We start from the raw sequence: 17,086 nt of genomic DNA, 5'->3' as shown, positions 1-17,086 counted from the left end.
ACTCTAACCACTGCGCCACTGAGGCTCAATATGGCACATGAACTCTGGACTTGTCACCTAAACAATGGCACTTCAGCTGAACTTTCCACTTTTGGTCATTCTAGCAAAATCCTACTCAGATGAGCAGGGAATGCCCCTATTTTCCTTGAGCTCCACACCCATATTGAGAACCTTCATCTTCTCCCAAGTCATCACGTGCTCTAGTCACAACATAAAAAGTGAAATTTCTTGTTCATCTTCCTTCCAAGCAATCCCAGAATTCAAAACCCAGGTTTCTTTCTTCCATCTTTTCAACAGTCATGGAATTGTTGCTGTCCTTTTTTCCAGAACAGGATGTGGAAGGCTTTTTCATCGTGTTTCCATAACCACCGTCTCTCTGTCTGGGGTTTTCTGCTCCCACCTTGCCACTTCAACTTCATTCCCAAACCAATTTCAGTCTTCCCTTTTTTAAATTCCTGAAGATGGGAGTGAGGAGCAGGACCAAAGAAGTCTCTATGTCTTGGCCAATCAAATCTTGTAGGCTTCGCACAGGTCTCACGGAGCTCAGAGGAATACATGCAATAAATACCCTGAAAAATCTGATATTAAGGTGAAAGCAAGTTTCCAGTGCACACAGTTAGAGGGGGTGCATCACGACACGTTCATCTCCTTTGCAGAGATCTACATCTCTGAGAACTATCTAGCTTCACCATGTTACGCTATTCAGAAAATGTGTGGTTACCACTAGAAAGTACACAATGAGTCAAAGCCATATATTTGTGGAAAGTGACTTACTAGTGATTTGAATGATCTGATCATACATTGGGAAGGTCAGTAAAGGTTCAGGAAGTTCTCGGAGAAAAGCCTTCAGGATTACTCCAGGGATGTGAATATCTCCATATTCATCAAAATCAACAGTTTTTCCTGCCACAGAAAATTCCAAAGAATAAATATAAGAAAATGTAAATAAGAGGATTTCATTCAAGCACCCTTCATATCCTTTCCTAAGTCAGGAGTCAATTCAGTGATTTGAGCCTCGGTCAATCTCACCCTTGGACTACTGCAATGCATTCTACATGGGGCTACCCTTGAAGAGCTTTTGGAAACTTCAACTGGTGCGGAGTGCAGCAGCATAGGCAATCCTTGGGGCCTCTAGAGTGGCCCATGTTACATCACTCTTCCATGAGTTGCACTCATAACTGGTTTGCTCCCGAATGTAATTCCAGGTGTTGTTTATTACTAATGAAGCCCTGCATGGCATGGATTCAGGTTAATTAAGGAACCGTCTTACCGCTATGGGACAGGCCCGCCCCACTCATACCGACAGAGAAAGCATGCTGCAGACTCTGCCAGTCAAGGAATTTCAGCATATGGCCCTGGCCCTTCGGAACATCTGTTCCCCTGAGGTGAGATTGGCTCCCATTCTCCTAACCTTCTGCAAGAGCTTGAAGATCTGGCTGTGGCAGTTAGTTTGGGGCTCCAACCGGGGAGTAGTACACTGGAGGGGGTTGATCACCTAAGAGCAGCTCCCACCTCACCCCCACACCCTGCTCTTTTCCTCTCCACCTTTTAGTTACAATGTGTATATTATAATTTTATTGTGATTTTACACATTTGTGTGTGTGTGTGCGTGTGTGCGCGCACGTGTGTGCACATATACATACATATATGGGCATCAACATCAAAATAAATCTGTCATCTTATCTGTCTGTCTGTCTATTTGTCTATCATCCATATCTATCTATCTATCTATCTATCTATCTATCTATCTATCTATCTATCTATCTATCTATCTATCTATCTATCCACCTACCTACCTGTCCACCCATTCACCCACCCTTCCATCCATCCATCCACCTATCCACCCACCCATCATCTATCTATCCATCCATCCATCCATCCATCCATCCACTTACCTAACTACCTACCTATCCACCCACCCACCCATCATCTATCTATCCATCCATCTACCTATCTATCTTATTTTGATGTTATAAGTCTCCCACAGTAACCTTGCAATGAGATGGGCAGCACCCCATTTTCCTTACCTATCCAACTACCCACCTACTTCATAACTTCAAGACCTTTCTTGCTACAGCTACAATTGGAACATTATTTCCATATTTCCATTGGCTGTAAGATGGCTCAAAAGCAGATCTTTTCCACTTAAGAGAGTTTGTGAAGTTTATCAAAAGCTATATTTATTTTTTTCAAAGTAATTTGATTTTATATCAGAAAAGAGATAGAGTAATCTTATACTGCCTATTCTTTTTTCCTTATTGTGGTGACAATGGTATGTTATTATCTAGCAGCAAGATATTTGCACTATAAAAACATTTCATAAAATGACTCCAGTGTCTTTCCCAAATGATTTCTTCTGACATTGTATCTACAAGAAAAAGCAGTAATAAATAAATAAATAAAGCAAAAAGCAGAGGAGGTGATATTGCTGTTTAGAGAAAATCAAGCTATGCAGGATTCACAATTTGTCATTTCATAGCTGTTATGAAACCATCAATATAAACTGGTCACGATTCATTGTTCGAACTGTTTTAAATGCTGATCCTAGCTTCTTCCTTCTTGATTTAAGGTTAAGATGGCATCTCTCCAATCTATTAAAAGACCTAGTGTGGAGTGGGGACCAATTCGAACTGGTTAAATTAAAAAGAAAAGTATCTTCCTTGTATATATATATGTATATATTTTTGGGGACTGCGTTTTTCCTATCTAATTGGGGGGATCAGGATATCCTTCCTTCATAAAAATACAAAGTGGCATTTGTTTAAGAAATCATCTATCTAATATTTTCTTTTATTATGAGAGACCAGTAATATGCACCAGAGAGATCGAAAGACCACAGTGTTCATCGGGGACTAATGTAATTAAATCAAGGAGGAGAAACTGCTTGAATCAAGGGGGCAGAAATTGTGTTCCTGAGGTGGCATTTAATTGCCTGTCTTCCCTTTGTAATCCACTTCCCAAATATTCACAAACCCAAACTGAGAGCCTTGGTTGCCTTTTTGATGCTCTGCATAGGTTTTAAGACAGTGAAATGTTTTTCCTTATGCTTTGCACCTTGACTCTATAACCCCTCCTCTGGGACAGCTCGCCACGGTTAACTCACTGCGAGGCAATTTACTACAGAACAAGAGTTACACTAACATCAAAGAAACGGTGGAATATAATCATTAAAGAAAGGATGCCAAAGGAGGGACAAACTGAAATGTGAATGACAAACATTAAAATAATTCTTAAAATAATTTTAAATAATTAAATGTAATTGTTGAATTGTTCCATGAAGTGTTGGCCATGGCAAGCTGTCCAATTGGCCATGGTGAGTTGGCTGCAGCGAGTTGACCCATTCTGCCTTTCATAGCTGCACCTGTTCAGGTGTGCACAAATTTTTCACTTTGAATGTTTGACCACTTTCCCACCCAACTTACAGATGCCCTTATGCCTCACCTGACTAATATGGCATTTCATTCTTTAAAGGGATTGGTGATTAATCAAACAAGTAACGGAAATGAGTCTATTGTATGTTTGCATGCCAGGTGTTTTTTTTGTTTTTGTTTTTTACCTCTTGCTAATAAAAGGGCCACTTACCTTGATTGTAAAGTTTTTGAATCTCTTGAATACTTTTGATGCCCGCTGATCTTCGAAACAGCCCTTCTGTTTTAAGTCCTTGAAGAGGGAAGGATTAAGGTTACTTTTTGCCACTATCGTTCATTTGACTTTCCAAATTAATTACTCAGCATTCTTGTGAATATAAGCATCACTTTTTCCAGTACGGGTTCATAATAGCAAATTGTTGCACTTGTTTCACCAGAAATCTGGTGAAAGTAATTTGTCTCTTGCTGCATTGTTGTGATTGTTTAGTGTTCAACATGTCTGCAGGCAAAGGGTGATCATCCGAGGCCAGTGTTCTTGCATAACAAAAGCATTTATGCAGAGACATTTACTCAAGCACAGTAAGACATCAGTAGAAATCTAAGCTCCAATTTGCAATCTCCCATTTTATGAGCTGGAAAGAACTGAAAACGAGTCTATTGCTTTGCCTGGTTGTATGTGATGCTGGGTGCATGGAAGAAGCAAAGGGCTCACATTTGGTAGTTGGTTTCAAAGAGTGAGAAAAATGTTGGTCACCACTTTATGGGTTAGTGTAAAATTCCTCAACCCTGGCAACTTGAAGATGTATGGAATTCAGGGAGTTGAAGTCCACGCACCTTCTGGATGAATTAGATGAACAGATAAGCAGAGTTGGAAGGGATCTTGTAGGCCATCTAGTCCAACCTCCCGCCCAAGCAGGAGACCCTACACCATTTCTGACAATTAGGAAAGGGCCCTGCTTATGTACTTCATAGCCATTGATGTCATGGTTCATCCCAAAGAGGAAAAGTATGTGTGCACATCTATGCTTACTCTTATGTCAGATTCAGACTCCTCTCCCTTTCTCTTTTTCTTCTTCCAGGCATTCAGAACTCAAATGGGAAGCTCTCTTTATTTTTCCAAACCACAATAACAGGGAGAGTCAAGGCTGGACTAACATTAGGAAGTCAGCTTCCATGGCTGAAAGAGACCTGAGTGATTTTCACTTTTCTTGTGCTGGTTCTGAATGCTTGTGAAATGGTTTTTACATTCTGCCTGCATTGACATTTGCAATTCTTTGCTTTAAAACGGAAGTGAATCCTTACCTCTTTTTTTCAAGTACGCCACTATGTGGTTCATTACGGGTGGGATTAATTCCCCTTTGTTTTTAGCACGGAGGCTGTTGGAGAAAAGAAAATAGGTCGAAACATGAGCTGAACAAAAATCACAGCATTGGAAAAGGGATCTTGCTTCTAGTCTGTTAACCTGCCTTTCATTAAAAAAAAAAAAAAAAAAAAAAAGTCTCAAAAAGGGGGGGCAATGCTTTGATTTTGATGCCATGCCTGCCATCTTGCAGATTTTGACACATACCCCCATACACAGAAAAAAATTATTTGATAGCAAATTGTTACTTGGAACATCTAGTGTGAAAAGAAGATCAGTCTTGGAGCTCATTCAGCATAACTTCAGAAGAATTCCTTAACAGGGCAAAAGCAAAATATGTATCTTCACAGAACGAGTTTTTGAAGTTTGTTTAAGGAAATATGATTTATTTATTTATTTATTTATTTATTTATTCATTCATTTGTTTATTTATTTATTTATTCATTCATTCATTCATTCAAACAATCAATCAATCAATTTCTGTAGCCACCCGTCTCAACCAGTGACAGCTTACTATTCTAAAAATATAAAAGCAATTAAACATTTAAAAAATTAAAACAATAAAAGTATCCAAAATAGATATATACAGCAGCTTGAATAAATTAACCAATTAATAGTAAAGTCAAGAAACAGGATCCTTAACATATTGAGAGCTCCAGGCCCAGGGATGCAGCCAAGGTTTTTAAGCCTTACGAAAGGCCATCCAGGTTGGGGGCCATTCTAATTTCCAAAAGGAGAATATTCCACAAAGCAGGGGCATCTGATATTCTTTGGAGACAGGATCTGCAGCATGACCAATCTGATAGATCAAATTGGATGGATAGAGATTCTTGGGAAAAGGCAATCCCTTAGGTAATTTTGTCTTCCTTCCTTCCTTCCTTCCTTCCTTCCTTCCTTCCTTCCTTCCTTCCTTCCTTCCTTCCTTCCTTCCTTCCTTCCTCCCTCCCTCCCTCCCTCCCTCCCTCCCTCCCTCCCTCCCTCCCTCGTGTAGCCATGGAATATCCTGGCATGCCCTGGTTCATACAATCATAAACCAAGGTTCTGGGAAAGGGTCACCATGAATTCACCTCTTGCCAACATCATTCCTAGTATTGATTATCTGAAGATTCAGAGGTGGAAAGTTGTGTGTTACAGCCATAGATCTCTCTCACTTTCTGGAAATTAAATGCCCAATTTAAGTTCAACAGGAGAATTCTGTGAGATGACAATGATAATTAACTGGTCTTAACGAATTCAATGTCCATAAATGGAAAATTCTGTTATTTGAGGAAGGTTATAATTTATTAACAAGATTTCTACAATGCTTACTCCAAAGAATTTCAGGCAGCATGCAATCTCTATGGTGCGGGGGACACTATCCCAAAATCCCAATTTCCTAACCCAAGCTGGGACCTAAAATAAACCCAAGGAAAATGATGACAATGCTCCTGCCAAGAAAACATCTTGAATATCAAACTCATCCGAATTTTTTGTTGCTCTTGAAGTATAGAAGGTCTCTGGCTGACTTTGGGCCATTCCGCTTCTCCCAGCCAAATCAAGTCCTCAAAGTTATTATCAGGTTACAATGAAGGAGTCCCTCTCTATTTGTTAAAACAAGTTAAAAATCTATCTAAAACAGATATGAAAGCAATATCGGAAGACATAATTGAGTTTGGCTGAAATATGAATCTGGCCACTTAGGATTAGTTCCATGACCCCAGCGGAGAAGCCCCCACACCATATTTAGAAGCGCCATTATAAGGAAAGCTTTTAAGTTTGCTTCAGACAGAAAACATGGGATGTTTATTCCTTCTCTGATTATTCTTTCGCCATTGTGGCTCTCTGCATTTGTCTTAAGCAAAGGAGAAGTGACACCATCGGTAGCTATTAATAACTTAGACAGGCAGAAAGTGTCAGCTTGTATTAGCAGGCATTGCTCTTCAAGAAAGAAGCATCTCTGGACCGCTCTTTAAGTGTGATAAGAAATTCCCTTCATGCATTCTTTGAATTCTCTTTCTTTCATTCCCATTTTTTTTTAAATAAAAGAGTAGCAAAAAAAAAAAAAAAAAGCCAAGCTCATGATTTTTCAGTGTCCTGTCCTGTGAAGTAGGTTGGGTCAAGAATTGACACAATGGGGATTCCTGAATGTTTTTATCATTGCTGGGTAGAAGAAGAGAAAACTTGGCAGAGTTTCTCTCTAGAGTTCGCCATCTGATCCCAAGCAAAATCAAGATGGGGTTAGTGTGAGTTCTTTTTCAGGATTGCCTTTTCCTCGGGATTATCTAGTATTATTTGCAAGTCCCTCCAATCGTTTGTTTACTCTGACCTTATCCCCAATCTGCATTCCTTTACAAGCCCAGAGGTGGAGGTGATGGTCATGCCAATAAGACACATAGCACATAGCATGGCTAAGATGCCATCAAGGAGGACCAGTTGATCTTTGGAAGGGGGCAGGTTCCATTCAGCAACACTGTCAAATAAAGCAGGGGGCTTACTACTGAAGGCTGACTCCAAACTGCTGTGTTGGAAGAGGAGGCCGCGGTGGAGGAAGTTTTGCTGGAGGAAGGGATCTGCTCTTCTGTTTCATCCGAAGATTTTCATCATGTCTGGTGGGGAAACACAATCTCAATGTTCAAGAGATAAAATGTTTGGTTCACTTTATATCACTGAAACCAAACTCATTAGTGGATGAGAAAATGGTGAAGAGAGGAGGAGGAAGCAGAGAAGAGGAGGAGGAGGAGGAGAAGGAGGAGGAGGAGGAGGAGGAGGAGGAGGAGGAGGAGGAGGAGGAGGAGGAGGAGGGAGGAGGAGGAGGAGGAGGAGGAGAAGGAGGAGAGGAGAAGGAGGCAGAGTGTCAGCCTTGGAAGCCATATTTTACTCGGAAGCTTCAAGGCTGCCACATTTAGTGCTTGGGAATTTGGGAGGGGGGATTTCATAGAGGGGTGGAAGATTAGACTCCACAACATTCTTCTCATAAAGTCAAGGACATGTCACCCTGCACCTAGAGAGGAGTGTCTGGAGGAATGTTTCCAGTTGGGACGGTGTTTGGTTGGACCCTGTGATGGACTGGTGGGTGCAGGGGATGGATTTTGAATTTCTATTGGGAGGGGAAAACTTGGAACTTTCAGATTCGGGTTTTCCCAGATGTGCCAACATGACTTCTTTAACAAATTCTTACTTGGATGAACTTTGTTTCTGAGTGCTGAATGAAGATGGGGAGTTTCATTGGAATGCTGACACAGAGAGGAGAAGGAGGAAGAGGAGGAGAAGGAGAATGAGGAGAGGAGAGGAGGAAGAGACTCTGAAAGGATGCTAATAATGGGTATAAGCTTGCTGTCCTTGCTAATATTCCTTTCAGGACAACAGAGAATATGACTTTGTGAGCACTGCTTCAAAAGTGCCTGTTTTTCTATTTATTAAACAATCTCATGGTTCCCCGTACTCATTACTAGAAATCCAACATCCAAAGAATAAGCAAAAGAGAATACCCATTGCCTGTATTTTTCCTACATTATCTTCTGGCTATGGAGCTCATCACACTGAGAGCGTAATTCCAATGTTTCTCAATCTTGGCGGTTGTAAGGTGGGTGGACTGGCAACTCAAGAGCAGGTCAGGGATGTTTTGCGAGTTGACTTACCAGCCATCCTGGCTGGGGAATTCAAGGAATTGAAGTCCACTTAGTTAACAGTTGAGAAGTATTGCTTTAGAAGACCACAGATCCTCTCCTAAACAGTTCTTAAAGTTGCCAGGGCTGAGAAAAACAATGGGATCATCTGTGTATGCTGCCAGGTGTGTCTTCTTGCTTGGATAATGCCAAGTATTTCAATCAGAATAGAGCTGGGAGGGACCTTGGAGGTCTTCTAGTCCAACCTCCTGATCAAGCAAGAGACCCTATAGCGTTTCAGACAAGTGGCTGTCCAGCCTCTTCTTAAAGACCTCCAGTGATGGAGAAGCCACAACTTCTGCAGGCAAGCTGTTCCCCTGGTTCATTGTTCTCACTGTTAGAAAGTTTCTCCTTAATTCCATTGTTTCTTGCTAAATCATGTACAAAGTACAAATCATGGACCGCTTGTTATGAAAGGCCAAACCCACTGGTTGATGTCCCAAAGGTGTTTTTTTCAAGAGGCAACTCGACTTTCTTGTTTTTCTTTGAAGATGTTTCGCTTCTCATCCAAGAAGCTTCTTCAGCTCTTTAGAGGTGAAGCAGCTTATTAGAAGAGAAGTGAAACGTCTTCGAAGAAAAACAAGAAAATCCAGTTGCCTCTTGAAAAAGCACCTTTGGGACAACCATGACCTCCATGACTGAGAATCTCAATAGCCACTGGTTAATGATTACAGTCAGAGTGCAGGTTTTGTTTTCCTCCAGTGTCTCAGACATACAATCTCACTGGAGGGATCATCCAAGCATTTTCATGGATCATCCAAGCATGTTCATAAGCATTCAGTGGCAGGCCCACTATGGACAAGGACACCACAACGCTCCAGGAATCAGCTTCAAAGGCTCATGTTTGATTATGAGGCAAAGTGCGTAGCTCTACAAAGTGCAGCCTAATCTAAATCAGTCTTATCAAAATCCATGCAGGCCTCTGAGAAAAATAAAAATAGCTGTAAATATTAAAGTAAGAAGAAAAATCACATACCGAATCACTTCTTCAGGGATATTCAGGTGTTCGTATTTCAGGTGGTCTCTCAAGTCACTCAAGTAATTCAAATAGAACACCTTTTTTCCAAACTTGTGACTGAAAACATAGAAGTTTTATCAATATCAATAACTGGAGCAGGAGGAACACCTGAATTGTTTATTAGACAGTACCAGAATGGCACAAAATGGTGGCAGCAGCCATTTTCATATGATCAAACGTATACACACCACGCTTGTGATCAGTCTGATGAAAATAATTGTGATTACCCAGGGTGGGATACAAAATAAACACAGTCACAAAAACAGGTGAATCCCCTTTTATTCCCCTTCACTTTGCTTCAAAGCTCCAAATATCCTTGACTGGAGACAAAAAAACTCCCCCACAAGCAGTTACAAAAAGGAGGAAATGCCGTTTAAACTAAAAATGCCTATAAATGAGTAAAAACAACACAAACCACATTGAAGCAATTAAGGGAACCAGGCAAGATAAGGGCTTGAAGACTTCCACAGATATCGGAACACACACTGGGAAGGACGCCAAACTCAGAGAGGAATGACAGACTAGAGATATTTCCATGCTTTGTTTCCAGCACTGGCCCATACGCATGTCCGTCCTTTTAACCAGTTCTCACAGCTGCAGCCCATGAAGAGGATCAAGGCCCCTTCCTCCCCCATACATCATGCCATTCATGTCTCTCCCTTATCCTCTCTTCCTTTCGTGCCCTAGGATGGAGAGGGGATGGGCCTGGGTCTTCCTCTGACTGCCCAGCCTCTTCCACAACCTCCAGAGCCACACTTCCACTTCCTGTCGGCTGTTCCTCCTCTCCCTCGGAGTCAGTCTCCAACAGGAGCATGACAATAATTGTCTTTCAGAGTGAGTTAATCGCAATAAGACTTTAAAATACAGATTGGGGTTTTTTTGTTTTTTGTTTCCCTTTCCAATTGATATTACCCCAGGAAGAAAAAGTGTGAAGGGAAGAACTTTGTGCTCTGTTTGGATTGTCTGATGACTTTGGGATTTTGGGGAATTGTTCTAAGCTTTGAATTATCTTGGTTGTTCTAAGAAGAAGAAGAAGAAGAAAATAAAAAGAAGAAGAAAAGGTTTATAATGGCTTTATCTGTTGATGAACTGAGAGAGGAATATGGCAAAATAAAGAAAGAAGGCAAAGATGCTGTGAAAGAAATTTTTCGCTTTTAGAAATGGCGCTTGCTATTTATCAGCAAACACAACAATTGATGGAGGAGGAGGAGGAGGAGGAGGAGGAGGAGGAGGAGGAGGAGGAGGAGGAGGAGGAGGAAGAAGAAGAAGAAGAAGAAGAAGAAGAAGAAGAAGAAGAAGAAGAAGAAGAAGAAGAAGAAGAAGAAGAAGCCATCTTTAACGAATCTATAAAGTTGATTAAGAAAGGAAGGAGAAAGAGAGGAAGGAAAAAGGACATAAGACTTAAAAAACATCTAAGAAAGAAAAATAAGATGCAAAATCAATACAATGTTAGAAAGCAAAAGAAAAGAGAAGTACAACAGAGAGGGGAAGCTAAGGGGGTAAAAAGACCAGATGGGATAAGATAGGAAGGAAGAAGGGGGAAAAGTCACAAAGGTATGAAACAAGATGTGAAAAAGAAATTTTTTTTAGGGATAAAGGGTAGCATATAACTTTATTTCAAAAGGATTCTGCAAGGTACATAAGATAGTAATGTAGCATCTGTAGTAGAAATAGAAAATTAGAATTTTATAAGACTTAAGTAAAGATTAAAACATTAAAGGTTTAATAATGATAGATTTTAAGACTTAATAAAATATTAAAAGGAATGTTTAAAATATTTAGGTTAAGTATAGAGTTTAATTGACTATTGTGTGGATGTTAGTATGAATTTATTATTGTAGCAATTGTTTTTGAAATAGATAATTGGAATGTTATGAGATTTAATGTTTAATTATATATTTAATTACTTTATGGATTTATTATTTTCTTTCTCTCTTAAAAATTAGTAGGTAGAGTGTACTAAGCAGAATCAGATATGGAACTAGGTGTTACTTTAAATGTTAATTTAGGGAGGCGATGGAAAGGCATCATACTTCGATTAGTGATTTCAGGAGAAATCTTTTTTTTTCTACTATAGGGAATGAGATAAATGGATAATTGGAAAAGAATGGACAAAAGACACAAGTATAATGATTTAAATTAAGATGAAATAAATAAAATAGAACTAAGAAGAGTGGAAAGCGGGAGAAGTTATAATGAAGATATAGAATGGTAAATAAGATAGGTAATGGTATATAAGATGAGCATAAAATTTAATTGAAGTCCACATAAAGAGTGGTAATCCGGGGCCAAGCTACTTTTTAAAAAGAAGTTTTATGTTTTTGTGTTTGGTGTGTCTATGTCTGTTTGAGATTTAATGAAACCTTGGAGGAAAGCTAGAGGAGAATAATTGCAAACAAGACAGAGGGAAATATGAATATGATGATTATAGAATGGATAAATACAGAAGAAATGTAACTGAATAAGAGCAAAGAGAAATAATGAGAAATCTGCTAAAAGACATTTAAGTGGAAATGGGATATATCAGAACTATATTGTATAAAATAATGTTTTATCTGCCTTGTAAAAATTTATAATGGAAAGAGGTTTAATGTCTTCAATACTTAATGATGTTTTGTTTGTCTTTAAAAATTAATAAAATTTGTCTTAAAAAAAATTGTCTTTCAGAGCAGAACTTCTAGATTGGAAACTATTCTTTCAAGAACTCGACAAAAACTTCATCTTAATAATGTAGGGGAAAGCATGCCCTGTTAGAAGATTTTTGGTTGACAGTGATGTCCCAATTAGATAGCCCAGCTAGGCCCAGGGGCTTCCATGGGGAAGAAACAGCCGTGTCAATAAATCAAAACTCTGCCTGTTATTATATATGTCGACTGTAGCAACACTTTTATATCCACACAAATGGAAAGATAGAACAATTCCTAGAAAGCAAGAATGGATGGGAAAAATGACGAAGATAGCAAAGATGGCAAAATTAACTGCTTTAATTAAAATTAAAGAACATATCTAGTTTTATTTCTACTTGGAAACTGCTACTGGATTTTATGCTTGAAACAGAAAAAAAGTGAAATTTTGATTTGGGGTTTTGTGGATTACATTAGTTTGCTGTTAAAGAAATGGCTAAAGTATGGAACAGTAAAAAAGCTGAAGTTGCAATCGTATTTTGTACTTTACTGCACTGAAAAAAGTTGGAAGTCACTGGGTTTTTTTTCTCTCTTTCCCCTATGTCCCACAGCTCTCTTCCCCTTCTTTTCCTCCCCCATTTCCCTACTATCTTTATTTTAATTTGTATTTTATATTACGATAAAGTTCAATAAAATTATATTTAAAAAATCAAAACAGTGCCCAGGGCTGCTCAATTAAGCCCTGCCCCATTTTCCCATGGAAAGCGAACAGAACAACAGCAATAGCACTTATACTTATGTACCGCTTCACAGTGCTTTACAGCCCTCTCTAAGCAGTTTACAGAGTCAACATATTGCCTCCAACAATCTGGGTCCTCATTTTACCCACCTCGGAAGGAAGGCTGAGTCAACCTTGAGCAGGTGAGAATCGAACTGCTGGCAGTCAGCAGAATTAGCCGCAGTACTGCATTCTAACCACTGTGCCACCACAGCTGATGGGGAAGATGCAATTCCACAGTGCCCTTCCACATGTTATCTCTAGCAGAACCAAGAGCAATGTAGTAAAACACCAATCATTTTGAATAATTTGTCACATAACTGTGCATAACTCTACCATTTCCCCCCAAAAAGATATGTTGAAATGATGGACTCATATTAGAGCCAAAGACTCAAAGAAAGTTGATGGTGACAAAGAAACTTCCCTTTCTTTGAGAAAATGTTACATTTTCTCTCCCTTTTCTTATTAATCCAGGTAGTCCTCGACTTATAGAGCCCAACATTTTTGTTCTTAAGTGAGCCATTTGTTAAGTGAGTTTTGACTCATTTTATGATCTTTTTGCCACAGTTTTTAACTGAATCACTGCAGCTGATGTGTTAGTAACCTGGTTGTTAAGTGAATCTGGCTTACTATTCTGACCCAACCTGTTTCCCAGAGAGCAAACCCAAGACAAAGGCAGCAGCACAACCTTTTAATGTTTCATCTATGAATCTTGTTTCTTCATAGATAAAAAGGCTGCTTCCAACTAATTAGCTCCGACAAGAAAGAGCCTTGCCAAGTTTTTACAAGACTGCCAAAAACCAACAGAAATAGTTAAAACCCAAGAGTCTTCCAATACCAACTGTAATGTCCACGAGGCTGAGTTTAAAAATGTCTTTGCCTTCTGCAAAGAAGGTTTGTTTCACAGCTGGCTTTTATCCTCTTGAAGGAAGGGCCATTATCTTGCAGCCTTACTCCCGAGTCGCCTGTGCTGTTGCAGCTGCTCTTTCCTGCGAGCAATCCTGTGCACACACGCACTTGGCACAGGCTCCTTGGGAACCTCCTCATCACTGCTGCCAGCCCCCACAATGCCTGAAGGCAGCAGTCTACTCCCTAATGGTCCTGGCCCCTCATCTGAGTCCTCGCTCTCCTCATCCGTTGGCACCTGCTGCCGGCTAACCACAACACTTATCCATTGACTTTGCTTGTCAGAAGGCTGCAAAAGGTGATCACATGGCCCCAGGACGCTGCAACTGTCATATGTGTGAACCAGTTGCCAAGCACCTGAAGTTTGATCACATGATCTTGGGGATGATTCAAAGGTCATAATTGTGAAAAACGGTTGTAAGTCACTGTTGTAACTTTGAACGGTCATTAAATGAACTGTTGTAAGTTGAGGACTACCTCTACTGTAATACAGCTCATCATCAAACCTTTCTCTGAAGATCAAAGTGCTTGGATGCATTAATTTGTACAAATCTATGATGAAAGGGAAAAAGGTAACGAAAAATAGGACCGATAAAAAGCAGTACTGGAAAAGCATAGAACCCTTTGCTTATAAAGCCCATATATAGTGTTCAGACTAAAGTCCTTTGAAAATGTGTCTCTTTTCCTCCTTAAAAATACTATTATGAGTTCCAGAAATAAAATCGAGGGGATAAGTAGCTATGCCCAAATATTTGGTCAGGAATGTGCAAAGCTGCTATAAGTTAACATGCCATTTTCAGAACAAGCTCATTAATTTTACAAGTCAAAGTAACCTTTTAAAAATTGTTTTTTTTTTTTTTTTAAAAAAAACCACAGCCATTTTGCCCTACAATATCAGGCATATCAGAAAAGCCATAAACTGGAATTAAAATGGATTTTAAGCATTGTTGACTTTTCTGGAAATTATTCTGCAAAAAGCTTAGCGAGAAGAAAAGCCTTTCATAATTACTCAGAGTAGAGTGGAAAATATGTATATCCAAGCTCCCTCTACTGGAAGGTAGCATGAAATAAATAAAATTCATTCTTTCAAGAGACAAAATTAATTGACGCAAAGAGAAGGTTTATGCTAGAAAGAAGCCCTTTTGCAGAATTCACGTTCTTGATTTTCAATGTTTTTAATCCTATATAAGCCTTCCAATACATATTTCTAATCAATTACTTCTCTCTACCCCCAAGGTTTTCTAGTCCAACCCCTTGCATAATCAGGAGACCCTAAACCATTCCAGATAAATGGCTATCCAATCAACCAAATCCAGTTCAGATACAATAGAACCTCTGGTCACAATTATAATTCGTTCCATAACTTTGGCGATTTCTTCATCTTCTAATGTTTTGTCTTCAGGAATTTCTGAGTCAGGTGTTGGGTTTGATCGCCACCCAAGTGTGCGTTCGTGACCAGATTCAAAAATTTTGTGCATTTTTTGGTCGGAACCCAATTTGGTCGTAGTCAGAAGCATTCGTGACCAGAGAGGTTCTACTGTAATTTGTTATGCATCTTGGAAGTGCTTTTAGGTTCTGACAAACATTAATGCCTAGGAAATCTCACACGCATATCCAGGTAAGGAGGGACAAGTTAGACAAAGTTCACAGGGTAATCAAAAAATGATCTAGAGACTTGAACATGGGTCCTGTGAGAACAGGCTGAAAGAAGTTGAGAAGTTCAACTGAAAGATGGAGAGGAGAAATGAAGTCAATGTTCAGGTTTAAGTAAGAGGATGCGCGAGAGGGAAGAATGGAATGGAATGGAACAGAAAAGAACAGAATAGAATAACATCGTTGGAAGATGGTCAGGACATCTTTCTAATGTCACAGAAACTAGGTTGATATTGATTTTTTCATCCATACTCTGTAGGCACCCCTGAATGTGAGGTTGTTCAGGCCCATGGTTTTATTTAAAGGCAAGGAAAAAGAAGCCCAATTGGCTTGACCTCCTATTGCTCTGCACGCATTGACCATAAACCATGGCTTCGATTATGGGTGGAATCTGATATTTTTGAGGTTCTTCTGCCATTCCTACTCTTCTGAGGTAAAAGGCATCTGGTGCAGAGGTGGTGTTCAGCAGGTTCTGACCAGTTTGGGAGAACCGGTAGTGGAAATTTTGAGTAGTTTCCCGGTGGTTGGGGACCCCTGGTTTGGAGAACCGGCAAATGCCACCTCTGACTGGGCCCGCCCCCATCAATTCTCTGCCTCCCATTGAGTCCCAACTGATTGGCTGGGTCTTCTTTGGTGGCCCTGCACAGGAGAACAGAGCTGGAAAGCAGGTTACTGGGGTGGGGAGGGAATGGGGATTTTACGGTATCCTTCCCCTGCCATGCCCACCAAGCCACACCCGCAGAACCAGTAGTAAAATCTTTTGAATCCCACCACTGAGTCCTGCTGGGACAACCAGCCAAGGGAATTCCTGAGGGCTGACACTTCATTTTAACCCTCAACATAAAAGCCACAGAAGAACAGGACTAACAAGGTCCTTTGTGGCCCTCATAGTGGCAACACAATGCACTAAACCCATTTGCTCACTCAATTAATTGAACAAGCACCTGATATTCTTTTCCTCCATAATTACAACACATTTTTCAGGTGAATCCCAGTGGCCGCTACAGAACCTCAGAGCCACCATACTGAAAAAAACAGAACTGGCATTGCTGTTGTTCAAATGATTTCTGGGGATAACCTCTTTGGCGATTGCCAGGAACAGGGGTGGGATTCAACCAGTTCAGACTGGTTCATGTGAACCGGATGTTAATTTTACGTCTGGTTCGGCAAACTGGTAGTTCCAATGACCAGCTTCCTCCCCTCCCGCCATGGTGCAGGAGGCCAACTAGGCCACACCCATCATGGCCATGCCCACCCAGCAACTGGGCAGAGAACCAGTTGCTAAAAATTTTTGAATCCCACCCCTGGCCAGGAAGGAAAGGCCAAATGAAATTGGAAGGCTCAGGCCATACAAACGGGGAAAAAAACATCTAGTCTAAACAGGTTTAGTTGGAAACTCGGAAGTAAAACCACATCTTTATTGTTTAAAGACTACTGACTCCCCCAACAATTTCAGTCTTCGTTTTTTATCATTGTTATAAGTAAAAATTTGGTTATTACACCTGAGAATATAAAGAGCCGAACTGAAGCCATTTTGCGTTTGCAGTTTGAACTTTTAAAGCTCAGAACAGTTGTGAAATGTGTTTTTGCTGGACAATTATACCAGATTGCAAAACTATGTACTTGGCATAAGTTAGAGGTATGTGCTGGGGCGCCCTGACATTATAAACCACATTAAGAGATATTAATGTTTTCTTATCATCTTCTGGAATTTGATATTGGAAGTTGTCCATGA

At 40.0% G+C, this 17,086-nt stretch overlaps 1 protein-coding gene across 1 annotated transcript in view; it reads right to left on the bottom strand.

Moving 5' to 3' along the window:
• Window positions 1–17,086, bottom strand: part of ARHGAP8 (Rho GTPase activating protein 8) — a 50,639-nt gene that overhangs the window by 8,819 nt on the left and 24,734 nt on the right. Inside the window, exons 7-11 of the mRNA XM_026677609.2 lie at window positions 9,349–9,447; window positions 7,203–7,313; window positions 4,671–4,744; window positions 3,583–3,660; window positions 775–903 (exon numbers count right to left, since the gene is read on the bottom strand). Of these exons, the coding sequence (XP_026533394.2) occupies window positions 775–903; window positions 3,583–3,660; window positions 4,671–4,744; window positions 7,203–7,313; window positions 9,349–9,447 (491 nt within the window). The remainder of the gene's footprint in view (window positions 1–774; window positions 904–3,582; window positions 3,661–4,670; window positions 4,745–7,202; window positions 7,314–9,348; window positions 9,448–17,086) is intronic.

This window comes from Notechis scutatus, chromosome 6 (assembly GCF_049901735.1).
Source record: "Notechis scutatus isolate UNSWTSFEM ecotype Mainland chromosome 6, rNotScu1.2, whole genome shotgun sequence".
In the NCBI taxonomy this organism is placed as follows: Eukaryota; Metazoa; Chordata; class Lepidosauria; order Squamata; family Elapidae; genus Notechis; species Notechis scutatus.
This window is presented reverse-complemented; position numbering and strand designations above follow the sequence as displayed.